This window comes from Rhinopithecus roxellana, chromosome 21 (genome assembly GCF_007565055.1).
Source record: "Rhinopithecus roxellana isolate Shanxi Qingling chromosome 21, ASM756505v1, whole genome shotgun sequence".
Taxonomy (NCBI): Eukaryota; Metazoa; Chordata; class Mammalia; order Primates; family Cercopithecidae; genus Rhinopithecus; species Rhinopithecus roxellana.
In genome coordinates this window covers 50116938-50143934 of record NC_044569.1, presented here as the reverse complement: position 1 = coordinate 50143934, position 26997 = coordinate 50116938, and the positions used below count along the sequence as shown (strand labels likewise).

Below are 26997 nucleotides of genomic sequence, written 5' to 3'. Positions count from 1 at the left end.
TACATTAACCAGTAGATTCAGTGAGATCCAACAAAGATGGCAGGATGAGCACCAGCAGGACTGTCAAGGACCTCGGCATATGCATTAGAGAAACTGTTTCCTATGTCACCTGGAGATGACTGTTCTCCTCACCCACTAGATGCCATTATGAGGAAGATAGGAAGAACCTTTGAAAAGCTGAACATTTATCCAAAGAGTTGGTTTTAAGCCTGAGATAGGCTATTTGAATTGAAAGAGAATGTTATCTTTGATTGGCAAGTTTAAGGCCATCCACCTCTTCCCACACCCTCCCAAAACCAGATGGGATGCATGAGAAATTGATGTGAAAGGAAGGAACTGTAACTTATGCATAATCTGAGTTTTAATGTGTGGGAGTTGGGAAGAGGGAAGAACACTGATAGAAAATCTGAAAGCTCACAGGGAATGTGGTCTAAAGCAGAGGTTTAAGTCCTGGCTGATAATCACTTTGGGTTTTCTGAAAACGCAGATCCCAATGCTCCAATTTCAGAACTGCTAAATCAGAATCCCATAATTGAGGCCAGGGAACCTGCATTTTAGAAGCTCTCCTTGTGACTCCAATTTGGAAACCACTTATTTAACCACCAGTACAAAAACTGGCCTTGAATAAGAGAGCACTTCCTCCAAATCTGAGTACAGCACCCAGGGGCAATTGCAGCAAATAGAGGGGTGATTCAGCAAGGAGGGGGTGAAACTGAAAATCAACATGGTTTGTGTGAACTGGTCTCACCACACTTGGCTGTGAATAGCAGGGACAGAAAGTAGTTATGGGGGTTGCAAGGACGTTATCTTAATTTTCCTGTTTCCTGTTGTCTTAACAGAGGAGGATTTACTGAGCCCATGTAGGTGCCAGAGTTTAAATTTTCAGAGGAGGAATAATTGACGTATGTATGAGTTCTAGAGAAGCCTTGCAGACTTACCCAGGGCTCAGAGCACGCGGCTTAGTCCCGACATAAGAGACCATTTTTCCTCTGCCATTTGGCTAAGAAGCTGAGGAGAAACTGGCAGTAAGGGAGGAGGTTGAGAATGAAAGTTCTGGAGAGTCACCTAAGAGATGGTAAAGACATACCTCATGTCTTGGCTTCTAGAGCCCGGAGATAAGATCAGCTTCCCTTGAAAATGTTAGCTCCCATGCCACGTTTAGTCAAGACAACAGTAACAAAAGGCTTTCTTCAGGGAGGCAGTGGAAATTGAGTTTGAGATAAAAAGGAATTTATTTATTTGCACCTATGTATTGTTCAGAAGTTTTAGGTCTTATGAAAAAAAGTTTTTTATAAATTATACACAATTGGGTAGCTTTAAAAAATACCAAAATATACAGTGGTCACCCTAAAACTAACATTTTTGGATAATACACTTATAAATTGGAAAATGAGAAAAGATAGAGTCTAACTGCCTAAACAACTTATTAAAAACATTAACAATAACATATTTTAATGTAATACTGCTGATTAATTTGACACATTTAATACATGTCCAATATATTTTCTATGTACTGTGAAAGTTCTTGGGAAAATAAAGTAACTTGGGTTGCAGAAACTGCAACTTTTCACAAAGATTACCCAGAAAATACTTTTGCCTAGCCACTGCCTGTCCAACTTCAGACTGGCACCACCCTTGCTATTGATCTTTGTAACCAAGGACAATTCTCTCAAAACAATTATGCAACCCTCATTTTTCTTTAAAATCTTTGTCTTCCTTTACTTCCCTGAATACACACATAGTTTATCACGACACGGGTCTTTTTTTTTTTTTGAGACGGAGTTTCGCACTGTTACCTGGGCTGGAGTGCAGTGGCACATCTTGGCTCACTGCAACCTCCACCTCCCAGGTTCAAGTGAGTCTCCCGCCTCAGTCTCCCAAGTAACTGGGATTACAGGTGACCACCACCACACCCATCTAATTTTTTGTATTTTTAGTAGAGAGGGGGTTTCACTATGTTGGCCAGGCTGGTCTCAAACTCCTGACCTCATGATCGGCTTGCCTCAGCCTCCCAAAGTGCTGGGATTACAGGCGTGAGCCACCACACATGGCCCATGACATGCGTATTTCTACTGCAATGCTGTATTCCCAAATAGAGTTTTCTTTTAGAGAGCCTCTCTGTGTTGACATAAATGGTGTTCAGCAGTAGGACCTGAAGGAGGATACATTTCAGAGGGAATTGGTGATCTCAGAACCAGTATGCAGCACTCACAGGAGCCCTCTGGGCTCTCTACTTACATAGCTTATCTGTTCTGCCCTGGTGAGTCTTCTCTCAGGTGGAGGCTCCCACTTTTGGCAGAGGCGTTTTGACTTGACTTTGGAGTTGTCTTGGTTCTAAGACCACTTTCATAGAGGACTTTACATCCCTCCTGGCATGACAAAAGACTTTTTGTCTTTCCTGGCAAGTCCTTTTTGATATAAAGACAAGTGTCCCTCTGGTTTGAGTACTCTGGATTAAAAAAAAAATTGTTTTAGAGACAGCGTCTCACTATGCTGCTGAGGCTGGTCTTGAACTCGTGGGCACAAGAGATCATCCTGCCTCGGCCTCCCAAAGTGCTGGAATTACAGGCGTTGGCCACTGCGCCTGGCCAAGTACTCTGGATTCTGAGGCATGCCTTTTCTGGTGAATTTACTTTGGGTTCTTCTGTGTTATTTATATATTTTTTTAATCTGCATGACTGGGTTAAAACTTTTGGGAACACTGATTTTGGTTTTGTTTTGGTTACATGCACCTGTAAATAAATGATTTGGCTCTTTTCCCATTTCTGAGCATCTCCCAGAAGTGAAAATAAATATTCTAAATTTTGGGTACAGGATGGCTCGTTAAAAGTCACTAGGGCAGTTGCCACCAACTAAAACACAAGTCCAAACACCTGACTTCTCTGTCAGGATTTATAGAATTTTCTTTGCTCTTAAGAGATTGAGAAGAAACAAAATGGAAATTCTCAAACATTAAGGCATGCCCGCTTTTCTGGGACTTCAGATCAGCTATGTGGCTTTTCTCATGCATGTTTTTGGATCAATGACCATTATAGAGATTAAACTCCCCAAGCTTGTTTATTCTTAGTATCCAGAGACTACAGCTATAAAGTGACATGTAGAATCTTCTAAGTTCTCTGTTTTGTTTTGTTTTTTTCTGCCTACTTTAAATCTGCTGAAGTTTCTGCAGGTGTTGAGATAAAACTCACTCCTTACGGCATTCCAGCCAAGACCAAAAAAAGAAAACAAAAGGTCTTAAAGGGTCTTCAAATTAAAGGCTTTACAAATTACAACAACTCCAAGTATCCCATTTAATGTAAATTTAGGTTTTCTTAATAACTGCTTAGGGTGATAGAACAGTTAATTAAAGGATTAATAGCCTAAAAGAACTAGATAAATATTTATAAAAATTAGGCTCTCAACCAGGTCAAAATCTTGAGCTCAGGGCAATAATACAAGGTATCTCTGGTCTAGCATAAAAATTGTTTGCCTGCTATATGCAAAGGCCAAAAAAAACCAAACCAAAACCCCCCATCCACAACTGCTAAAACGCATCCCTGCCTTCACTGACTAGTCAAAAAAACCAGAATGGCAAACAAAAAATTCATTACTAAAAATTCAAGGCCACTTGGAGATTGTTTTTTCTTATACAATTCAGCTAGTCCTAGCTAGAAATGTAAGCATTTAAATATTTAACATTAAACTAATTTGAAACTCAAAAGAGGGAAAAAAGGGGTTGGGGAGGTGGGATAAGAGGTTTTTTAAAAATCCAAACTGCTATTTACTGAAACTTTTGGTTCACAGCCGTCATAAGATTACCTATTCTGTAAGTTGACCCAGTTGAGCAGGTCTCATTTTCTCAGAAATATAATTTGAATCCAATAACTGTCTTTTATAAACCAGCAAGTCTATATTACTATCGTATGACTAAAATTCTAAAATAAAAGCTATGTCTGTGTATGTGTATGTTTAGGTGTGTTTAAACATATGTACATATATTATGTTGTATGTTGTGTCTACATGGTAAAATCTGGCATAGTTGGCCACAAATCCAAGGAATTCTATTCATGTTGGCTCAGATAAACGAGTGCTAATATAAAATATATAGTAATTAACACAAATGCCTTTTAGTTCATATAACTTAAGTAAACATTTGATAAGCTGGTTTTAAAATAATTGGTAAATCAAAAGTAACAGTGTCTTTAAAATTTTTGCCTGAATTATACTACTCAGTTTTATATTTGTCTCTGTTAGACGTTTTAAGGTCATAAAACTATAAACTCAACTTAAAAACAGAATGATCTTTGTGTAACTGTAAGTTGGACTAATTTAGTATTATTGATTTAATGAAAACAGCTGTATCCTCTGAGTTACTGGCAAAATACCCATGTATTTCATTTTTATGGTTCTTAATTGAACACATGATATTCACAGGTAATAAAAGTGGTTAACAGGAAAATCACTTGAAATGATTAGTTATGTCTAGTATCTCAGTTTTTATAAGTAATCTAAGAATAATTGTTAAAAATGAATTGGATGGGTATAAATGGGATAAGCAAGGGTGAGACATGGTGGTATGCATCTATAGCTCCAGATACTCAGGAAATGGAGGCAGAAGGATTGAGTTTGAGGCTGGAGTGTGCTATAATTGTGCCTGTGAACAGTCACTGAACTCCAGCCTGAGTAATACAGCAAGACTTTGTCTCTAAAAAACAAACCAAAAGAATGTTTTTAAAAATAGGATGTTAATGAACTTTTCATGTATTTGAAATCTTATAAATTAATATTCATTAAATGGATCATTTCCAAATAAAATAAAAACCAATACATAAATTGTTGAAAATATTAGTTTGTTCTTGGCTTCCTAAATTATAGAAAGACTAAATATATTTGGGCCTATTAATACACAAAGTTATAAGGAAACATGTTTCTAAAAATTATAAAATGGTTCTCATCTATAAAATGCTGATATAACAGTTCAAAATTTTGCTTCCTAGGTTTTCACTAAAAATTAAGGTTAATAAGAGTTAAAACTTGAAAATATAGAATTCCACATATAAAGTGTACTAAAAAAGATGTATTTTGATGAGAAAAGTTGTAAGGTATAAAAATTGCTTTTTATTGGGAAAAATCGTTGTTTAAATTCAGAGTTTATTAGACATTGTTTCAAATATGGAAACAAGATAGAAAGGAACCACTAAATAGGAGAAGAGAAACATGAAGGAAGTTAATGGGTGTGAGAATGTACCTTTGGTAAGGAGGGTTACAAAGTTAACAGAATAATTCTGTATGAGTCTTGCACACTAAATTTTTGTCCTAAAGCAGGATGACCCGTTGTTTAAGGGGAAGTATAAAACAAAGCAGAAAGTTTAAGCATGTCACTGAAGGTCTGTGCAGGTCATGAAAGGTTCATGAAGGATATATTTATGAAAGGAGTTTTGTGTGTAATTAAGTTGGCTATAGGTTAGAATGGAATCATAAGATATTGAGCTTACATATATACTTACACATATGTATATATACAATAATACAGTATATTCTATACATATGCTATATATTTGTATATACACTATAGTGTAAATGCTATACATGCACATTTTTTATATATACACACACACACACACACACACACACACACACTAAAAATTTGGTCCCCAATGTTAGAACAAGGTTCTTTTTAAGGATCTGGTCTTAGTAAGATTGAAAGAGGTTTTAATTTTTTTTTTTTTTTTTTGAGATGGAGTCTTGCACTGTTGCACAGGCTGGAGTGCAATGGTGCAATCTCGGCTCACTGCAAGCTCCGCCTCCTGGGTTCACGCCATTCTTCTGCCTCAGCCTCCCAAGTAGCTGAGACTACAGGCCCCTGCCACCACGCCGGGCTAATTTTCTGTACTTTTAGTAGAGACGGGGTTTCACCGTGTTAGCCAGGATGGTCTTGATCTCCTGACCTCGTGATCCGCCCGCCTCGGCCTCCCAAAGTGCTGGGATTACAGGGTGAGCCACTGCGCCTGGCTGAGGTTTTAATTTTTAATTCTAAAATCAGCCATCTTCTAAACTGTAGTTTTAATTTCTGCCATATTTTCTTCTGAGATCCGTTTAATTTCCCCTGGATTCAGGTTAGAAAAGCTGCCTTTTTTCATTTAAAATGGTCATTTCATTTCTTGAGGCAGAGTTTTCTTCTTGAAGATCTTGATTTATATCTTACAAGTTCAACCTTTGCTGTATCTTGCTGCACCTTATTTGCAAGTCACACATCATTGCCTTCAGCTTTTTCTCCCCTTAAGAAGGTACATCTTTTTGTTTGGCGGGGGTGATAACTCAACTTTTTCATTAGCTCCTGTAACCTTTTTTCCCTCTGGTTCTAACTCTCGCTGTTACGAATTGATACTGAAATGTTCTCTAGAAGGCCTAGAAAAGCAATGTTTTCCTCCCGTATAACTTGATTCTGAATTCTTGGCTTTTCTTGTTGTTTGAATTGTTCCACGCAACCAGGACATTTCTCGTAATATTTCCAAGAGCCATGTATTCTACTCAACATACTAGCTTTCTTTACATTCCTCTATAATAAGGCATACACTCACAACCTTGGAAATACTCTTCCTGTGTCTGATTAAATTCAAGTACCTTTTCATCAGATTCAACTTTCAGAATATCCAAATAGGCTTCCCGTAAGGAAAGGCAGTCACACTGCCAGAGGTTTTTCTTTACCATTTTGGTAACTGGCCTAAGAAAGATTTTATGTTCTATCAAGATAAATTCTAGTGTTTCAGTTTTGTTTTTTTGTTTGCTTAGGAAAAATGAAGCTTTGAAAAGATGAAGGTTTTTAAATGTATGTAACTTTCTGTACTGCTTCTGGTCTTTTGATTATCGTTTTTGTTAAATATTTTACAGTGACCTGTGATTCTGTTTTGAACCCTTTGACATCTCTGACAGCCTTCTCTAGGATCAAGTTCTAAATTAGGTATTTTTGACTTAAAATTACCTTTGGAGTTTTCCACTTGGGGCTCTGGAAAGCCTTAGAGTATGTGTATGCCATCTGGTAGAGAAGTTAGCTAATTAGGCTTGTTTGATGTATTAAATTGTATGAAAAGCATTGTCTAATGATGTAATACTAGACACAGTTACGAGTATGTTATTGATATGAGTGTTCCAAAATTGTATAATGCCGTTAGAAATCTGTCATCAGTCATAATTCTGATTATGCTGTTTGCCACAAAAATAACCAAAACTACTTGTCTATTTTTGGTTATGGTAAACTCTCATCAGATTTTTAATCATGGTTTTTCTAAGTTTTTGTCATTCCCAGTTACTGCTTTTTCTCTAAAAGTATTTGCAATCAGATTCATGAAAAAGATGCTAGCACATTTTAAATACAGGTTACTAATAACTTTAATGCCAATGGACTAAATATTTTTTCAGAACTTGAATGGGTCCATGTAACTACTAATTAAGATCAACCACAACAAAAAAGTTACATGAGACTGAGTAACTGAAGATGTTTGTGACTTTTATGTGAAGCAGTATTGGTTTTTTACTTAAATGTTTTGTTTTTCATATTAAAGGAAATTATCTCATGCTATCTATAGTTTACAGCAATTTGGAATACTTTTGTGAACAAAGGTGGAAATATTTGCTTTTCCTTTCTTCTTGATTCCTCCAATTTGGAAACAATATATTTGAGTATTCATTTGTTTTTGTTTTTGAGACAGAGTCTTGCTCTGTTGTCCTGGCTGGAGTGCAGTGGCACGATCTTGGCTCAATGCAACTTCTGCCTCCAGGGTTCAAGCAATTCTCCTGCCTCAGCCTCCCAAGTAGCTAGGACTACAGGCATGCACCACCACGCCCAGCTAATTTTTGTATTTTTCAGTAGAGACGGTGGCTGGGCGGGGAGGTTTCACCATGTTGGCCAGGCTGGTTTCAAACTCCTGACCTCAGGTGATCCACCCATCTTGGCCTCCCAAAGGGCTGGGATTACAGGTATGAGCCACTGTGCCTAGCCTATTTGTGAGTATTCTTATGGCAATATGATTTGCTTAAGTTAAATAAAAATCTGCTCTCATTGTAACAGGATACAATTGGAAACACTGGTTGTATTACCAAGACTTTGACTGAAATGTCATATTTGAGAATGTGTAGAATGCCTGGCTTCAATGTTCTCAGCATTACACTGAATTAAAAACTGTCATCTCCTGGCAGGCCCAGGAACCTTAAAACTATAGGTAAAATCTAAGTCTACCTTGATTTAGCCTCCTAGCCTCAAAGAGGTTTTTAAATCTGAGATTACTGTGACCATACTACTATTCTTGCAGACAAAATCTGATAAATTTTACAAATCTGTTTTATTCTGAACATCTTTGGTAAAAATCCAGATAACTTTATGTTTCTGAAGGAAGCTATATATACCTGTTATTAGATCGCAGCTCTGTACTCTGTTTTGAAACTCCTGTTATCCACCTGCAGACTGGATTTGCTCCTGAATCCTCCTAATTTCCTTCAACATTTGGCTACAACTCCCTAAGGAAAAAAAAAAAAAAAAAACTATTCCCATGCTCTGAGGCCTATAAGCTAAGATGTGATGAATTTTTAAAGGAGCAAGTCTCATGGTGATGTATGCGTCACACAAAAGTTCACCACACCAACCAATGCCATAGCTAGAGACATTCAAACTGCAAACCAGGACAAAAAGTTGATGATTTCGGGCTGTAGACATTTTCCCCAAGACATCAGAGCAAGAATTGTATTATAATTTGATTTATTCAATTGGTTGCCTTTAAGCCTAGATTCAGGGCTCAAAACCATTATGCAAACTGGGATTGTTACATTACTATTAATTTTACTTTGTATATTTCCTTTTTAAACTTTCTGTTATTTGTCAAATTTTTTGCAGAAAGAAGTACAATTTCTAACAGATAATGCTAGAGCCCAGCACTTTGAGGGGACAACAAGGGACTAAGGAAAAAAAATTTAAAAACTTAGTAATAGACTCCAGATGGACTTAGACTGAGTGCAACTCCCTTCAAGCCTCCCTGCACTCAAAGGTGGCTAAAAGGGTTTTAACACTGACTTTTAGTTGCCAATCACTCCTGCCAATGCAGGATGCAGGACCAGACCAATAATCTGGGAAAGGTCTATTCTGTCACCAAGGGACAACCAAAGCCTAACTACAAGATAATTGATCATAGATACTTTCGGAAAAATATCTCGATCAAGAGAGGGAAAGGTGAAAGCTGTTAGAATCAAAACGGAGTCATGTTTCCAAAAGCCCTGACAAATGGAGCCAGGGAAGTCCAAGAAGAGAGGGTTCTTACACACTACCTCAAAGACCCAGAAGAAACCATGCCAGCTTGCACAAACACTATTCGCAACCTTACACAGAAAACACTTTTGCGGCACCTGCCTAGAAGGTCATTGTCCAACCCTGAACTGGCAGCATCCTTGTTATTAATCCTTGTAGCCAAGAACTATTATTTCAAGAGAATTATATAATCTTTATCTGTCCTTTAAAAACCTGTCTTCCTTAACTTCCCGAATACACACAGTTTACTACAGCATGTATATTGACTTCACAATGCCCTATTCCCAAATAAACATCATTTTCTTTTAGAAAGCCTCTGTTATTTAGGTTGACAGTTATTACACCTGAAAACTAAATGCTAGTTGATCAATAAAATTCTTTGGTTCTACTGTATACTTTTATTTGGGGACATCTGCTTCCAAACACACTAATTACAGTATACTCACTTTTCAATATAGACAGTATATATTTTTAAAAATCACACAAAAAGTATGTCTAAAATTTTTATATTTAATTTCAAACACCAAACTGATCTATTCAAACACCAATAACACAGATCTTCTGTGGTCCACAAATCATGGTAAAAAACTTTGTTTTCATATGCCCATTATGGCTTGCTGACTGGCTTACTGCATTTTAGATTTTCCTTATGATTTTAGTAGCTTTCTCTAATGGAATGTGCTGAGTGAAGCTTCAAACACTTTCCATTGAATATACACAGATATCCAAATAAAGACTGGAAAAAAATATACACCAAACAGTCATTTTCTCTGGTTGTTGGAATCTGGGTGATTTTTTAAAGTCCCATCCACTGCGCTGCCAGTAAAAGACCACAAAATATTTTTGTGTATTTACAGGAACGTGATAATCAAAAGTTGTTGTGGGACCATTCAAGATGAGTGCAGGGAAGGGAAGCCCATTTAAACATATATTCAAGGAAAAATAAATTAAGTTACCTGAACATTTGGGTAGAAATATTGAGCACTGCTATGGTCTCCCAAACTGTCCCTCCAATACATCATGAGATTTTATCTTCATTGTGGTGGTGTTGAGAGCTGGAGCCTAGTGGAGATGTTTGGTTCACGGAGGCAGATACCTCATGAATGGCTTGGTGCTGCTCTTGCAATGAGTTCTCACTCTCTCAAGACTAGATTAGTCCCCATGAGTGGGCTGTTAAAAAGAGACTTGTTTGCTTGTTGTTAAAAAGTGGGTTGTTTGTACTTCTGCTTCCCCTTTGCCCTTCTCCATCAAGCTGTGAACCAGCAGCAAAGCCCTTGCCAGAAGCCAGGGTCATGCCCTTGAATTTCCCAGCCTGTAGAACTGTGAGCTTTTTTCATAAGTGACCCTGCCTCAGATATCCTGTTATAGTAACACAAAACAAACTAAGGCACACAAAAGCTGAGGACTAATGTCGACTCCACCTTCGAGGGCTACCAAACACAGCCACATCACCAAAGAGAAGCTCACTTCCTGACCTCCTTGGAAGCAGAAACTTGACTCTCTGGGCAAGATAACTGTTGTCTTTTAAAAATTTCAGTGTCAAAATTAAAACATACCTTGATCAGTCAACCAAATTACTGCTAAACCAGTACTGGGAAGCTTCCTAAAGCACTCCAAGCTTCTAACAACAGCCAGCATGAAGTAAAGCAGATAGCATCTTTGCATTTAAGAAGTCCCAGAAAGATTTTGGAAATGGCATTAACGTAAATGTTCACATTAAGAGAAAAAGGTTTCTCTGAATTGAATGATTCTTTCTACTTTCTAGTGCTGGACAGGATAGGCTCAGACTTAAGAGTGTTAACTTCCAGTCATGTGATAATGGCCAGGAGCAACCACAATGATTAACCTTTACATAGAAAACACATTCCTTTGCTTTTGTCTTCCTTATGTATGTTAGATTAGGCTTCTATTCAATCCTCTATGAGTTAAAACATTTAGAACCAAATAGGCCATTCTATTAAGACCCAGCTTGAGCACTCTTCAGCTTCTCCACATTTTCCATTATTTGCTGGCAAACTAGTACAGTAACCTGTTAAATACAAAGCAAGGGTGTGGTAGATTGACTGTATTTAAGGCTCCAATTCTTCACCCCTCCTGTGTTCTCTCCCTTGGTCTAATAACTCTGTAGTGCCTTCCCACACTGGTTTTAGCCATGTGGCTTGTTTCTGGTGAATGCTGGTTAGCATGAAGCATGCAGACATGAAAGGGAATTATGGGATTGGGCTTGGTTGTTATTGCCTTCTAAAACCTCCACAAAAACATGCTTGTTTAATGGAGGATAGGAGGCACATGGAAAAATGCCAAGTCCTTCCAGTTGAGGCCAATTCCCTCATGAACCAGGAAAGACTACAACTGCTCCAGAGACACCAAAATCACTTATCTAATTCATAAACTCTTTATTGCTGCACACCACTGGGTTTTTGTGGTTGCTACGAGTTACTTTTGTGGCAACAATTGCTCCAATATGTTTTATGTGACATTTCTGAATTTGACATCTTATTTGCAAACTTTCTTAGAGAAAGATTTGTTACTAGCAGAATAACCTTCGCCTGGTATTCTGTAGACTGTGCAGATTCAGTCATCCAATATTGAGTACCCACTTTGGGCTGAATGAACTCTCAAATGCTCTCATTTAATTCTCATAACTACCCTGAAAACTAACTTCCTCATTTTAGGAAACCGGAGGAAATGAAGAACTTTAAGGCAGACTGATGAAAAGATTTATCTAAAGTCACATAAAGTGGCACAGTCAGGGTTCAAACCCCAGGTCTCTGATTCTGAGTCAAATTGCATTTTCCATTACATCAGAAATGACCAAGGATTAAAATTAGCAGAATGTTATTCTGTCCAGCCATTAAAATCCAAAAAAAATTTGTTCAAAGTAGGCAATTGAGTTTTCATTCTATTACCCAAGATAACTGACTGTATAGGACTGTTTGCTTCAAGCATTCCATCCTCAGTATTCTTGTTAAAAATGGCCTTTAAGATATTGCTATTCCCAGTCAAGAAATACCCAGACAACTAAAGAGACTAAAGTCATGTAAATCATCCATTTCCCAGTTTAATCTTAAAATGAAATTTATGTTCAATATCCCTCTCCAGCCAGTCACTATGTAAATTTTGAATTAAGACATTATTACTTGGTGGCAATATTGGTTAGAACAAAAGCACATCCACCTTTACAATGGTCACATAACAAATGGGGAAAGAGTGGCTATAAAAAATAATGCACCCACCTTCAATCAAACGCAATCTTTTAAAGAATATAAACAAGCCAGATTCTCAGATATCTCTCCCTTTTGCAATTTTGATTCTGAAAAAAATATTTAAAGGAATCAATTAGGTATTCTAAAAGAAGGCAGTTTTCTAGGGGTTTCTTTAATTATAGGGGGTTAGGTGTAGAGAGATAAAAATGGGAAGCAGTGCATTGGGTAGCATGAAGTAGACATTTTGGCAAATAAAAATTGCACCATATGACATGTCACACAGAAATTGTTAGAGACTTTGAATCCTAAAATTTAGTTTACTAAATATAGCATTTTATGTTTTATATATTTTACCAACAAATAATTATGTTAAATTTAAGCATCTGAATACTGAAATTAGATAAAGAACAGGAAAATAATGACTAACCTAATAACTATACCTGCGGAGTATAAAATTTTGTCAGTGGTTTTCATTTTAGAATTAAAAATTTGAATTTCCCTTTGCCTACAAGTGTAAGTAACTTGCAGCAGCAAATTCCCCCATTAACAACTTCAAAGCATAGCAAGAATTCACAGTGGTTTACAGGCCACTAATTCTTTCACAGATGAAAGCATTCAACTATCTCTACAAAATTCAATTCCTTGGAATATGTGTTTGTGATTGACGATATACATTTTTAAATGTGGTGATAACACATGCTATTATTCATGATTTAAAAGTTGCAACTTTGATTTAACATGTTTTAAAAGAAGTAACTTGTGGTTCTTGGGTAAAACACACACTAATATTTTTTTTTTTTTTCAATATAAAAGAGCAACCTAGACATTCCTATAAAACATTTTTATTCCAGGTGGTAAGCTAGGCTTAAATTTTCACCTTTCAGCCAAGCGCAATGGTTCACGCCTGTCATTCCAGCACTTTGGAAGGCCGAGGCAGGCAAATCACCTGAGGTCAGGAGTTCAAGACCAGCCTGGCAAACATGGTGAAACCCCGTCTCCACTAAACATACAAAGAGTAGCCAGGCATGGTGGTGTGCACCTGTAATCCCGGCTACTCAGGAGGCTAAGGCAGGAGAATCACTTGAACCTGGGAGGAGGCGGCTGCAGTGAGCCAAGATTGCGCCATTGCACCCCAGTCTGGGCAACAGAGCAAGACTCTCCGTCTCAAAAAAAAAAAAAAAATCATTTTTCCCACAGCAGCACATTTTTAAACAGCAAACCATTTAGAAGTGAGTCATCGTTTGTATTAAAACCTTATTTACATGGTACTTATATTTTAAGTAGTTTGATCAGATACTGCCACAATATAGTTTAGAGATAAGGCCTCTCATGAAGGAAAACTTTACAAGATTTAAAATCAGAGCAAATACATTTCTTAAGTTCATGATATGTACTCTCAATGGAGAATCGCTGTTGGGCAGTGGTTAAGGCCTCTGATTTACTACTTATCAGAAAAATCCACATACATACAAAACTCTGCTAAAATTCCAATGGCTTCTCTAGATGAATAATCTTTGGCTGTGAGCAAAAAAGTTAACTACGTTTCACTTAATACACATACATACACACACACACACACTAGGGTGTATATGCAACTTCCTCATCCTCATTCCACACGTAGCCCATTCTTGGCTGGGTTATGGCTTGTAATCTCAGAACCACTGCCCCTAAAATGACTGCTCAGTAGCATAATCTCACTGTAAACTATGGAACCCAAACTATACAGCTATCCTTGGCTTTTAACTCCAAGCCATCTAGGCCTTGTGATTTTATGTGGGCTTCATAGCAGAACCTACTCAGCTTGTGGTTATCGATTTTCTGCTCACCATGCAAGCAGTAGTTCAATAATACTGTCCAGTTTTCAGGCATATCCAGACACACAGGTGAGAGTTCTGTTCCAAGATCTCATTTTGACCTTCTTCAAAGGTCTTCTCCATCTCTCCAAATGGAATGTATTCTCCAACCCTGGGCTTAAACTGTACTCTGCCCATCTTCTTCCTGGACCAAACTGTTCAGAAGTTAACTTCTTTTTCTTGTCATCACATCTCTTTCCTAAACTACTTTGGAACTTAAGTAATTTTATTTTCACGTAACACTTAGAAAGGTGCAGAGGCAGCCAACAAAACTATTGAAGACAGACTGTAAAAACTGGCAAACCTCCATCTCAAATTCCATTTATTCTATAACCAATAAAGTCATGAAGCTTGGACTGGGGCACAGTAATACATTCTGTTCTCATGTAGCTTCCTAAAGAGCTTGCTTAGTCTATTGTTCATTTATAACTGAACCTGTTATCTGCTATGTCTGATTCAATGTTCTTGCCTTCTATTAATGTGATTTTAAGAATTACTGCATGTCTCACTATGGCAAAATAGCATGACATTTGTTTTACAAAATCAGTTAAACCAATTCTACAAATATTTCCATACCCATTTACTGCAGCAGAAGATAATTTTTATGTGCAAAATAGCTTTTTGGGTTTTTCTATTCCTGTATTTGTAAACTTGTAATTTTTAGGTTGGGCTTACTGTATATTTTGATGAAAAGGGTGACTCTGTCAAAGGGGAAGCTGGATAACTGTATGTTGCAAACATGTTCATGAACACATACTTCATCCAAACTTAGACAAACCTGGAGCTTACAATAATTGCATTGGATGACATCAGTTTGATACTGATATGCCTGCTTCCTGCACTAAGAGGCTTTCAATCTATTTTGAAGAGGGAAAAAATACGCCAAGTGGGGAGACAGCCCAAACACAGACCTTACTACTTCTCTCATACTCTTCAGCCACTTGATGAACATGTGGAATTATGGATGCTAGGGCCAATACAAAAATCTCTTGATACAGATCAGTGTCACTACTTCAAGCTAAGCAGTGGCAGGCAATGCAAGGGTGAGGTGACAATGTAGAAGGATCTCCTCTAGTCATCCCTCAATGTTGTTGTTCAATGTTGGGAGGTCCCTTTTAGATTGTCTATATAGTGGCAGGTGGTAGCAATTACAGTAAATCTTCTTGGGTTTCCTCATAATAAAAAAGTGTTGATAAAACTGTACCAGTCCCAGGGCTATCCAATGCCATGTAGAATAGTGTATTTTAGCATTTGAGGTCCCTTTTTGTTGCATACTAAAGCATGTTTAAAATGGTTTGCAGAAAACAGTCTGCTAACCAGAAAAATACTGATTCATCCACAGAACTGAATTCTTGCAAGGCACAGAGGAAGAGTGGCTGACCTAAATATTTCTCATTTTCAAAATTATTTCATACTGATTATATGAGATTATATCTTATCTAGTATTTTTCAATGAAGCCTTAAAAATGTTATTTTGTTAAAAATATATTTTAGGCCGGGCGCGGTGGCTCAAGCCTGTAATCCCAGCACTTTGGGAGGCCGAGATGGGCGGATCACAAGGTCAGGAGATCGAGACCATCCTGGCTAAAATGGTGAAACCCCATCTCTACTAAAAAATACAAAAAACTAGCCGGGCGAGGTGGCGGGCGCCTGTAGTCCCAGCTACTCGGGAGGCTGAGGCAGGAGAATGGCGTAAACCCGGGAGGCGGAGCTTGCAGTGAGCTGAGATCCGGCCACTGCACTCCAGCCCGGGTGACAGAGCGAGACGCCGTCTAAAAAAAAAAAAAAAAAAAATATATATATATATATATATATAGCAAATTTCAACTCTGAAGATGTTTTTGTTTACAGCATAGATCTTATGTATTAGAGTGCTAATGTGGCATAGGCAAACTCTAAAATTAATAAAAATGTATAAATAGCACTGTGCAGTGTGTGGTGTGTGCCTGTTGTGGGGCAATATTAAGTAGTATAAATTTATCTGCCAGGCGGATAGGATAATCTTTTATGTAACACCAAATTAAAAAAACAAAAACATGCGCTCTTAAAATCATACATCCATATGTGAAATACACTTTTTTTGGTTTCCATATAATTTAGGGAGTGAACACCAAAATGTTATCCCATATAAAAAAAGATCAGTTTAAATAAAAATTAGAACAATTAAAAATTAGTCCCATAGTAACATGGTAAACAACTCAAATGGCTTTCTTTTAATGCTAGGAAAACTGTCCACCTTTCAACGGTGGCAGGGCTGTTAACACAGGTAAGAGCAAACAAGGTAAAAAGTGAAAGCACATACAGATGATGCACACAAATATACATAAAAACTGACCAGAAATCACAGGACATGTAAGCAATGTTTTCTTAAGCAGAACTTTTTTTGTACTTTAAATAGACTAAAATATTTGGTGTAGGTGGGGGAAGGACAGCAGTATTCAACAATTTTAACTTGAAAACCAGCTGTAATAAAGCCTCAGCTCATTGTTTAATAAAAATAAAAAAGGAACCACATCGTACTTTTGACAATCATAGAACAAAAGCTTACAAAGAACATATTTAATATCTCCATCACAGTGCACCAAGGATGCAGCCACTGAGGACTACCAGAGGGAAACAAGGAACAGGGTCTGCATCCATCATATTGCGTTACAAAATTAATGCCATTAGTGAAAAAAATCTCACCTCACGTGCTCAGTGTTCTAGCTGGTAAGCACCTTATGAGTATGAGGCTAGAATTGAGAGAAACTGCTCAGTCTGCATCAGGACACCCAATTCCTTCACTTGCCATTGGCTGATGCATTAAATCATTTCAACACAACATTCACAGAGAAATATAACAACACATTCTGGCTTCTTGAGCAGGACAGACTGGGAAATGCAGTAGACGCCAGAGCATCAAAGGCCATGTATTTCCTCACAAGAAATCTGCAACCACAATTGGTTTCCTTTTACTAGGCAAAATGTAAATTTCAGATTAAGTTTAACCCCGTAAGGACACATGATTTGTACTAACATATACACATAGGTTCAGAAGAACTTACTATCTAGTTGGCCTCTTCTCTGTTTCATTAAAACATCAGTTACCTTTGCTGGATCACGAAGTGTGAGTCTCACCACCATGCTGGTACCTTCAGCGATTACCTGTGTTATAAATCTCATGTTCCATTCACAGTAGTAAGTGCCAATAAGTATCAGAAATGTTGACAGCCATAGTGCAGCTGAGTTTAGAAGCAACTATGACAACATAAGGAAGTGAGGGTAAATCACGAGAACACCTAAGGTGGTCAGCTCCTTCAGGTGTGCCTGGGACTTGCTTGGGTTTAGCACTGAAAAGTCCCGCATCTAGGGAAGCCCTCAGTCCCAAGCACATTAGGGCAGCTGGTCACACTGAGAACACTACTCACTCTTTCCTTAATATCACTAGAGAAAAGGTAAGAACTTTCAAGGGCATAAGGCTACCTTTAAGGGCATCAGTCCCCAAAATATTTTTACGTCACTAGCTAATGGCTAGTTCCTCCAAGCTTGCTAAAAGGCTAGGAAGTCCAGAAATGCCTTATTTAAAGGTGTTAACTTTAAGAAGAGTTGGCAGTAATCAAGCAAATTAGTGAGCAGTGTATAAAAGCTCACTCTTGAAACCTGTTTTCAGACCTATCTTCTAAAGGTTCTTCTAGCTTTGTCTGGTTCTATAGTATTTTACTGTATTCTCTTTTTGCAATTAATCCAGTTGTGTATGCCTTTTTCTTTTTTTTAGGTGAAAATATTCTATGCCAACTGTTTTCCAAAGTCTTGCATTATATATTGAAACAAAGACTGCCAGCTGGAGAGACAGCCCTCTGATTACAAAGGCCCAGAATGTTACTTTTAACTGTGCTCCACCAGGAGGTCTGGCCTTGGGAAAAGATGGTGAAAGTAATATTCTCAGATATGAACATTTTTTATTCTGCCTACAATGGTGTGATCTAGTTCAACAACTGCAGAACTGTTTTCATCTTATTATCTGCAGTTTTTCTTTCTTTACTCTTTTGTATAAAAGGTTAGTGTCACAGCTTCACTATCACTAATAAAAAGATACAAATATGCCTTTAAAGTCAGGGTTGGAAAAGCAAAAATGAGGCGTGAGGTTACACTGGTCTAAGAAAGTACTAATTTGGGTTCTGCATTTTGTCAAACAGTTAAAGGTTTTTTAAAAAATTCAAAACTCACACATGTTACCTACTTGGTACGTGTGAATTATTTCTCACAATTTTAATTAATCTGTGTGTATATCAGTTATACAAAGGAATGGATTTCCACATTCTTAAAGAAGGAACCTATATTCACCAGCAAAGGACCCTACTGTTCCTCACCAAAGTTTTTTCAGCTTGAACAATTCAACATTGGGAATAGTAAGAGTGGCAAACAAATGTTTTCTTAGGGACTTACTGAGAAAAGAAAAACCTTACTGGAAGAACAAAGACTTAGTAAAATTTCTATTGCTACAGACAAATGCTAAAAACCAACTTTATAATAACAGCATTATAAAGGGTAGAACTTAATACAGAACCAGAAATATGGCAAGTTATCTAGTGATTAACATTGCAAAATAGTCAAAAACTTCAAATCCACAGAGAAAGGAAAACAATTATGAAATGGAAAATATGTAAGTATTTTTATAATTCTAAAACTTCACTTTTGTCCTTAAATCAATATATTACGGATTTCATTGTTCAATAAATTACCATCTTCAATTAAAAATAAGAAGTAAATCAAAGAGCATATTTTGGAGCAACTAAGAGCTGTTACTTTTTGGAGGGTAAAATATTTTTCTTGAAAATTTTTTGAAGAAAAATCTAAAAGCCCTCTATGTTGAGTTAATACACCTTTCTGACCCCCATCATCAATGGCATTGTTCCTCCCAGGGACTCTTAACATCTAAGCAACAGTGAAGTTCTGGGTCCATTATGGATCTCATGGCACCAAACCAACTGACACTGAAGTCAAGTTAATATACTCCAGTGAGATCACCTGTGGGGTCAAGGATGGCCCGGAGAATCTTAGAAAATCCATTTATGTTGAGCAAAGCTCTGAATCACCTTCAATCAGGCTGTCAAATACAGGAAAATTTGGCCTTGTAGTAGTGTTTCCCAGGGTAACTTAAGCAGCAAACTTACACCAGAGGAAGAATTAAAGAGGGAGGTATTATCAACAAAAACAACAAAGTTAACCCTAAGTTAGTACGTCCCAGAGTCCGCTGGATGTATAATAATTTAGTAACGGGGTATATGACAGAGCTTTCTTTGATGATAACGAATTCTGGCTGTGATTCTGTTACCAAGTTGCCAAAAAATGGTATACTAACTGAACTGCCAAATGGCAGATTAAGAAAATTAATGTATTCCGATGGTCTGTCCATGAAAGGAATATGTATACAGACAAATTAAGAACATTTTACCAAGATCTGAGATTCAAACAATGGAACGATTGTTTTAACACTGTTAGAATGACCCCAACTGTTAGTTTGTCTATGAATGTATACGTATATATAAATTCATACACACACATTACTTCATACTTAAAAAGATTGAGGCAGTTCTGCTATATATAGTTAGCTACAATATCCAAGATAAAACAATTCCTACTCAAAAAATAACATGAACACACGAGATAAGTTCTTATCATAAATGCTCTCATGAGGCTATCTAGTATAGCTCATATTTCCTGGTTCTAAGGCTCAAAACACAGGAATTCCACTCCAAGAGATAATTTGCCCCTCAATCCCCACATACAAAGTGTAGTCTAAACAAACAAAATGGTAATAAAAAATTGAAAAGAAAGATATAAAAAGAACTCAATAGCAGGATTCTGACTACCTCTGAAGACCACACACTATCATTATTCCTGACTGTCTTAAATACAACAATCCAACATGCCCCAAGATGGAAATTTGGTATCGTAGGGAAAACATTGGCTACGACTGTCAGAAAAGTTCGTAATCTTAAACATAATTTATGCCATTTGTCAGTCACAAAGACATTTACTGAACAGAATTTTTGAGCCATCTGTAAAATTAAAAGGATTGAATCAATTTGAAAAGCAATCTTCATGATGAAGAAATGAGGACTCTAGGTATGAAAAGCACGTTCCTTTTTTGTTAATAAATTCAAAGGAAAGAAACATTCTGATATATACAGATAAAAACATGGCTAACAAGCAAGAGGGTAACCAGCAAGTACTACCTGGATGTGAGCTGTCAGGAGGAAAGGAAGAATAAAATTCTGGTAATTAACAGATTCAGCAAAGTAAAGTACATGAAAGGAAGAAATGTTTGATATGTCTAAATATCAATGCCTTAGATCAGAGTAAGAAAAAAAGTCATTCATTGTTCGAGTACACAGATTAGATATCTAAAGAGATACTTGGTGGCAGGGGCTTGGGATGGAGGGCGCAAATTGGAATGTTCAGCTTTTAAAGCAAAGACTGTACATGAAGACATATTTTAAGTATAGTGAAGATTGTCTTGTGTTACTTTATATCCCACCATAAACCTACCCCACCCTCAGACTAAGAGGGTATCGAACGCTGAATAAATGCTGAAAATATTTAGTAGTTAAAGAAAAAAGAGAAGGATCTTAAAGGTATATATGGGAAGCTTTTGGAAGAGGTAGAGAACCCAATGGCGTATATATTCTCTTCTATTTGATTTCAACTAGCAAGAAACTAAAATTGATGTTTGCTTTATCTTCAAAGTCTTAGTCTTAAACTGACAAGGGCACAAAAAAAGTGAAATTAAAATAATTTTAACAAAAGGGAAAGCGTTTGACAGTGTTTAAAAGACAGACAAATCAAGCAAAACTGAATGTGGCTTAAGGTAAAAAATACAACTAGGTATTAAACAATTTGTAAAACCTTACAAAGAAAATTTAACTTTCAAGAAAAATTAGGTAGATTTCCTTCTGGCAAAGTGACAGGTCCTGAGGGAAAAAACATAATCTCTACAAGACCAAGCACAGCTCAAGGGTCAGGGCCCCATCCTAGTCATCTTTTTATTATTCAATATCTACCACAGTGGCTGGGCAAACAACAGGCATCAATAAATGTTTACTGACTGAATGTGCATTGTAAGGTATCATCAGTATAACTGATATAGCTCAAATCTAATCATGAAAGCTTCGTTAAAGTAGGATAAAAAGAGCACAATCAGTGGTATTCCAGAAGGCAGGCCTAAATCCAATTATATTTTCTAATCTCAACCAGTGGCTATAAAGACTTTCTGAGCTTCTTTTTAAAGCAATGAAACTCTTTCCAAAAGAAACACCATGCAGTACTTCAATACAGAATAAAGATGCCACTGGCTAGACCAAAGTCAATGGGAACTCCAACAGCCTCCCCTAAGCCAGCCCCCAAGGTGTCTCTGTGGAACCTACTGGAAAAACTACTGCTCATCTTAGAAATGTGATAGAAAGCATACTCATTCAGTTCTGAGGTCATCACATCTAGAAAATTACCAGTACTGTGAAGAATAAATCCTAAGTAATGTTGCAAATTTAAATAAAGACAAAATTTCAACAAAGAGGAGATTCTATCACTTAGAAAAATGAAAACCACACTTATAAATGTGGGGGAGGGGCAGAAAACAAAAAAACTTAGGCCACAGTAGATAAAATACAAAAAACATCATCTCATTAAAAAGCATTAAACATATTCGCACAAATGTAATTACGACCATGAAGTAAACTGCTCAACAGGTATAACTGCTCAATAGGTGTTTTCAAAGAGTTGAGTCCCAATTTCACACTGTACAGAAAAATCGCACCAGAACTGTACAGATGTGCTCCACTACTGAAATAGCATGTAGGCATGGCTTCACTTAACACAGTAATGCAAGAGTAACCGCCAAGATCAGGACCTTCTACCACTTTCAGAGTTGTTTTCTGCCCCTACAACTGATCCCTAACACCATTACAAGTTCCCAAGTAAGTAAAAGAAGGGCAGAAGCTCCACTGAGTATCTCCTACAGGCCTGATAGTGGTATTACCTAGGACATTTACTCTGCTCACAAGATGGGTAGTAGAAGACATAATTACTGGAGAGCACGAAGTCTAGAAGCAAGCAGCAGGGCACTAAAACAGTGAGAGTTTACACAACAAAAGCTTGATAAATTAAGTAGTATGTGGTACAAAAGCAATTTTTACAGCAAAGGTTGAGGAAGAAGATATACTAGTGAGAATGACATGAAGCAGATCACAAAATAAGGCCACCTTCAAAATATTATAAACTATAGAATCATTCTGATCTTCAAGTTTGGATTTATAGAGGTTTCTGTATAAAGCATTAATACCTAATCACGAGTTTCCTTTAGTGTGAACCTTTTTGCATTTGAAGGTATTTTCTTTGCCAGGAATGCTTATCTCCCCTGGCTCATCACTTGGCTAGGTTCTTCAATGTCAGGTATTAGCTCATGTATCCTTTCCTCAGAGGCTTTCCTGGATGTCCTACCTGAAGCATCCCATCTGTTATTCTCCAGTACAGTACCCTGTTTATCTCCTTCATAGACAAGTAAGATGATTAAGGGTTAGTGTAACTGCTGTCTCAGCAAAGGCAGGAACTGTAGTTGTCTTGTTCACCTTTACCCAAAGACTAAGAAAGTTGCTGGTACAAACAGGTGAACAATAAATATTTGTTGAACGAATAAAAAATTACTATACCAAATTTACATAAATACATACACATACACACCAATACAGGAAAATGGGGAGTACGTGACAGAAAACCACCAAATGTTGAAAGTATTGAAAAATGATACCTGTAGAGATAGGTGAATATGATTTCAAAGAACAAGTACCAAAGATAGCTTCAAAAATATGAAAATTTATGAAAAGACGACCAGGAGTGGTTATTTTCCATTTCTACTAAGATGCAAACAAAAAGAAATGTTTAAACTGCAATGAGTCAATATTAGATGTCATAATTATTTGCTGCAGAATTAACTACCAACAGAGTTTCGGAAATCTCTCACTACAGAGTATGAAATATGGTCAACCACAAAACCAGGATCAGTTAAGAACAGCTCAGACTGCAGGTAACTTATAAGCTAAAAAACTTGCTAAATAAATGGCTTTTCCCCCAATTTTTAAAATTCTGAATTCATAATTATGTGTAGAATAACAATCAATTTATAAATTGAATACAACAAACTTTAAAAACAGATGGCCCATATCTGCTGATCGTACCTCTGCATCACTTTTCTAGGTATTTTGCAGAAACAATTACATTTACAAAACGTCTATTTCATAATACAATCTGGTAACTAAACCAAATCAAACTACTCGAAGAGCAGAAGGTCTGCTGTTGAAATATTTTAAAATACCTTTTGAAAAATGGGTATTTAAAGATTAGCTTTTTTAAAAAGGGATATGTATGTGGAAGTAATTCCAGCATATCCCTGAAAATAATTATACTGCCACCTATGCATTTGTTATGAGGTGGAAGGATAAATCAACAGACTGCTAGATTACACAAGTCAATTATTCCTGTTGAAACTTGGGCATAAGACAAAGGGACTTTCTCCATATGAATTCTTACTGCACCCCAGAATTAACTGGTGCCAGCAGTATCAGTGCAACTATTACTGGTGATGATGTCATGCTATGCTGTTTTGATTATGAGGACAAAAATGGGAATGGAAAAAAGAGGCTTGGAGAGGTTTTTAGTATGGTTTCCTTATAATAAGATTTAGCAGTTAAAAACAAACAAACAAAAAAAAAAAACACAAAAAGAATGACTGTTTAAGCCCCACTGAACACATTAAGGTCAAGGATTTCAAAAGTTAATCCACTTTTCTTCCCCCAAGAGTTTATTTTTGGTAAAAGGCAGAAAAATTAGTTTTTCTACAAGGAAAATCTGCTTCTAAATAATTTGAAAATCTTGATATATATTATATATTAAAAAAGACACACAAAAATAACAGAGAAGTGGGAATAACAGATTAGGTACTGTAACTTTATAAAGGTTTGCCTAGATCAAGAAGCAGCGCACACACACCTCATCTATGCAAACTAAAAATGTATATAAACAGCACAATACTGTGATACTGGATCATGATACATTACCTGTACACATAACTACTACTGTTATTAATAAACCTTTGGGACACTCAATTTTATGCCCAATAAGACATCATTAAGTCTTTAAAATCTTCTCTTCCTCTTTAATGGGAGAGTATTTCTAGACACTAATTTTCCCATCTAATATTCAAATATAGGAAACAGATTCCACAAGGTGCTTTAATTGATGAGACCTCAAGTGCTGTTTTCTCTCTTGAACTTTTGGATAGTAAACAGTCCATAGGGACCACACACAATACTATGACAGAAGAGTTGTTACATTAAGTCTTTTCATGGGACTTGATTGGTGAAGCTTTATGACATGCTTGAGCAACGCACTGAAGGGGATCCCATCTGAGTTAATACTTTGTCCAACCACTGTAGAGGTCCATTCAGATGAAGTTCAATCCAGCAAGGAGTACTTGTTACCGTCTGCCTTCTGTTTAAAAGAATACAGGAAAATGGTTATGAAATTCAAGTCCACAGGCAAGGAAAATGACTATGTTTAGGTACACTGCATTAAAAATTTAGAGAAATTAAAAGGTTGTGTATATAATTTTGGACACGATTATTTCAAAAAATGGCTGATCCTCAAAGTACTTCTGATGATCTTGTTTTAGAAGTGATTTACAAGAACATCTTTTTCTCATCAAACTAAAATTAATAAGGTGATCTTATTATTCACCATCATCCAAAATGGAACACCTGAGAGAGAATGTAGATACTATTAATATCAGGCCAGGGTCAGACATGGTGACTCACAACTGTAATCAAAGCACTTTGGGAGGATGAGGCGGGCGGTTCACAAGGTCAAGAGACTAAGACCATCCTGGCCAACATGGTGAAATCCCGTGTTACTAAAAATACAAAATTTAGTTGGGCGTGGTGGCACGTGCCTGTAGTCCCAGCTACTCAGGAGGCTGAGACAGGACAGTCACTTGAACCCAGGAGGCAGAGGCTGCAGTGAGCCGAGATCATGCCACTGCACTCTAGCCTGGAGACAGAGCGAGACTTCGTCTCGTGGGGTACAAAAAAAAAAAAAAATCAGGCCAAAAGGAGAGGCGTGAATAAGGATTGTCCAAGCAAATGAAGACATACAGTCACTGTACTTAACAAAACAACCACAGAATAGTAGATACTCAAACATCAAATGGAATCTAAATAAATGTATACCAAAGCAAAAACAAAATTTTGGCCCAAGCTAAACCCATACCATAGAGTGTTAAAAGCTGGAATTCAACTTTCCCTGCCAAAGCCAATGAACATCCCTCTTAGCAACACCATTCGGGCTTTTCATAGTGCTTCAACAAAAGGGGCAACTCTATGGGAATTACAAATTATTCAATGACATCCTGTCACTTCCATCCACTGATTTTAGTTCCATCTTATTTGCTATACAGAATAAGTCAATAAATCCACTTGCTTCTATAAACTAACAGCCCTCCAAATATGAGAAAAGCCCATTATCAACTCTTCATCTCCAAGCAACACATGTTCAATATAATTTAAAACTGTACTTCCAAGGATGTCATTTTCTGAGGCAGATGGCATCAGTGCCCCACTATACCCTTCAGATTTTTCAGTGTGCTCTAGGCAACTTCCAACTGCAGGTATCTTCATTTCTGTGCCCAGGAACTTCTCTGATATACCCAAAAAGGCTAGAGGTGCCAGGAAATTAACATCCCCAGGAGCAGCCCTCAACCAAGGAAACAGAAATTGACATTTACATGCCCAGCAGTTCTGTTCCCCTGGGGAGGATAATTCTGTAGACTGTTCACTATTTCCCAAAGTTTCCCCAAGGGTGTCAGTTCTAGTGACCCACCCACTGTGGTAGATGGCTTAACAATGGTCCTGGCTGCCCTTTTCTCCCCTGTCCCACTTCCCTTTCAGGAATAAGTCATAATCCAGGTCACCCGTAGGTTTAAGAAGGCTGCCACGCAGATGTATTTCTTGATTAAATACGAATTCTTCATATATCTAAATTCCCTGTTTACTACATTTCCTAATTTTTATGCTAACAACCAAGATGGCATTAAAGAAATTTAAAAAACATAGTTTTAGAAACCTAAACATTAAGTCTATTTCCTCAGCTCCAGAATGATTAAAGACAGTAAGTTCCTGGTAGCTACCCACATATCCACAGATAGATGGGTATTTGCCACTTTGATTTGTAAATGTTAGAGGAAAACCACTTGATCTTCCAAAGTCAGATGTACCTGACTCCCAATACTCATAAAAACATACTGCATCTTACTGCTTCTGTAATTACAGATTTTACTTTATCTCTGAGTTAAAGAACAGCAGAGTCCACAGTGAATGAAGAAGGGCAGTATCTTTACCAAGTAAAACTGCTCTTAGCAGAAGATCCATAGATATACATGGAATTCTCTCTGTAATTCACTCTTACTTCCACTAAATTCCTACCATATTTTGCATTATTCTAACCTTTTGAAGAAAAAAAGTCTGACCTGAAATCTTATTAGACAATATAATTTAAATCTAATTTTGCTAGTCAACTCAGGTCAAGTCTAAAGTTTTAAAAAAATGGCATTCAGCATTCTCTACAGGTAACATCTCAA

At 37.0% G+C, this 26997-nt stretch overlaps 1 protein-coding gene across 3 annotated transcripts in view; it reads right to left on the bottom strand.

Moving 5' to 3' along the window:
* Nucleotides 1–16525: 16525 nt before the first annotated feature.
* SMAD2 (SMAD family member 2) overlaps nucleotides 16526–26997 on the bottom strand; it is a 95376-nt gene continuing 84904 nt past the window's right edge. For all 3 annotated transcript variants that reach the window (XM_030925818.1, XM_030925817.1, XM_030925819.1), the window contains one exon: nucleotides 16526–24857. In XM_030925818.1, coding sequence (XP_030781678.1) covers nucleotides 24734–24857 — 124 coding nt within the window. In that variant the 3' untranslated portion in view covers nucleotides 16526–24733. The remainder of the gene's footprint in view (nucleotides 24858–26997) is intronic.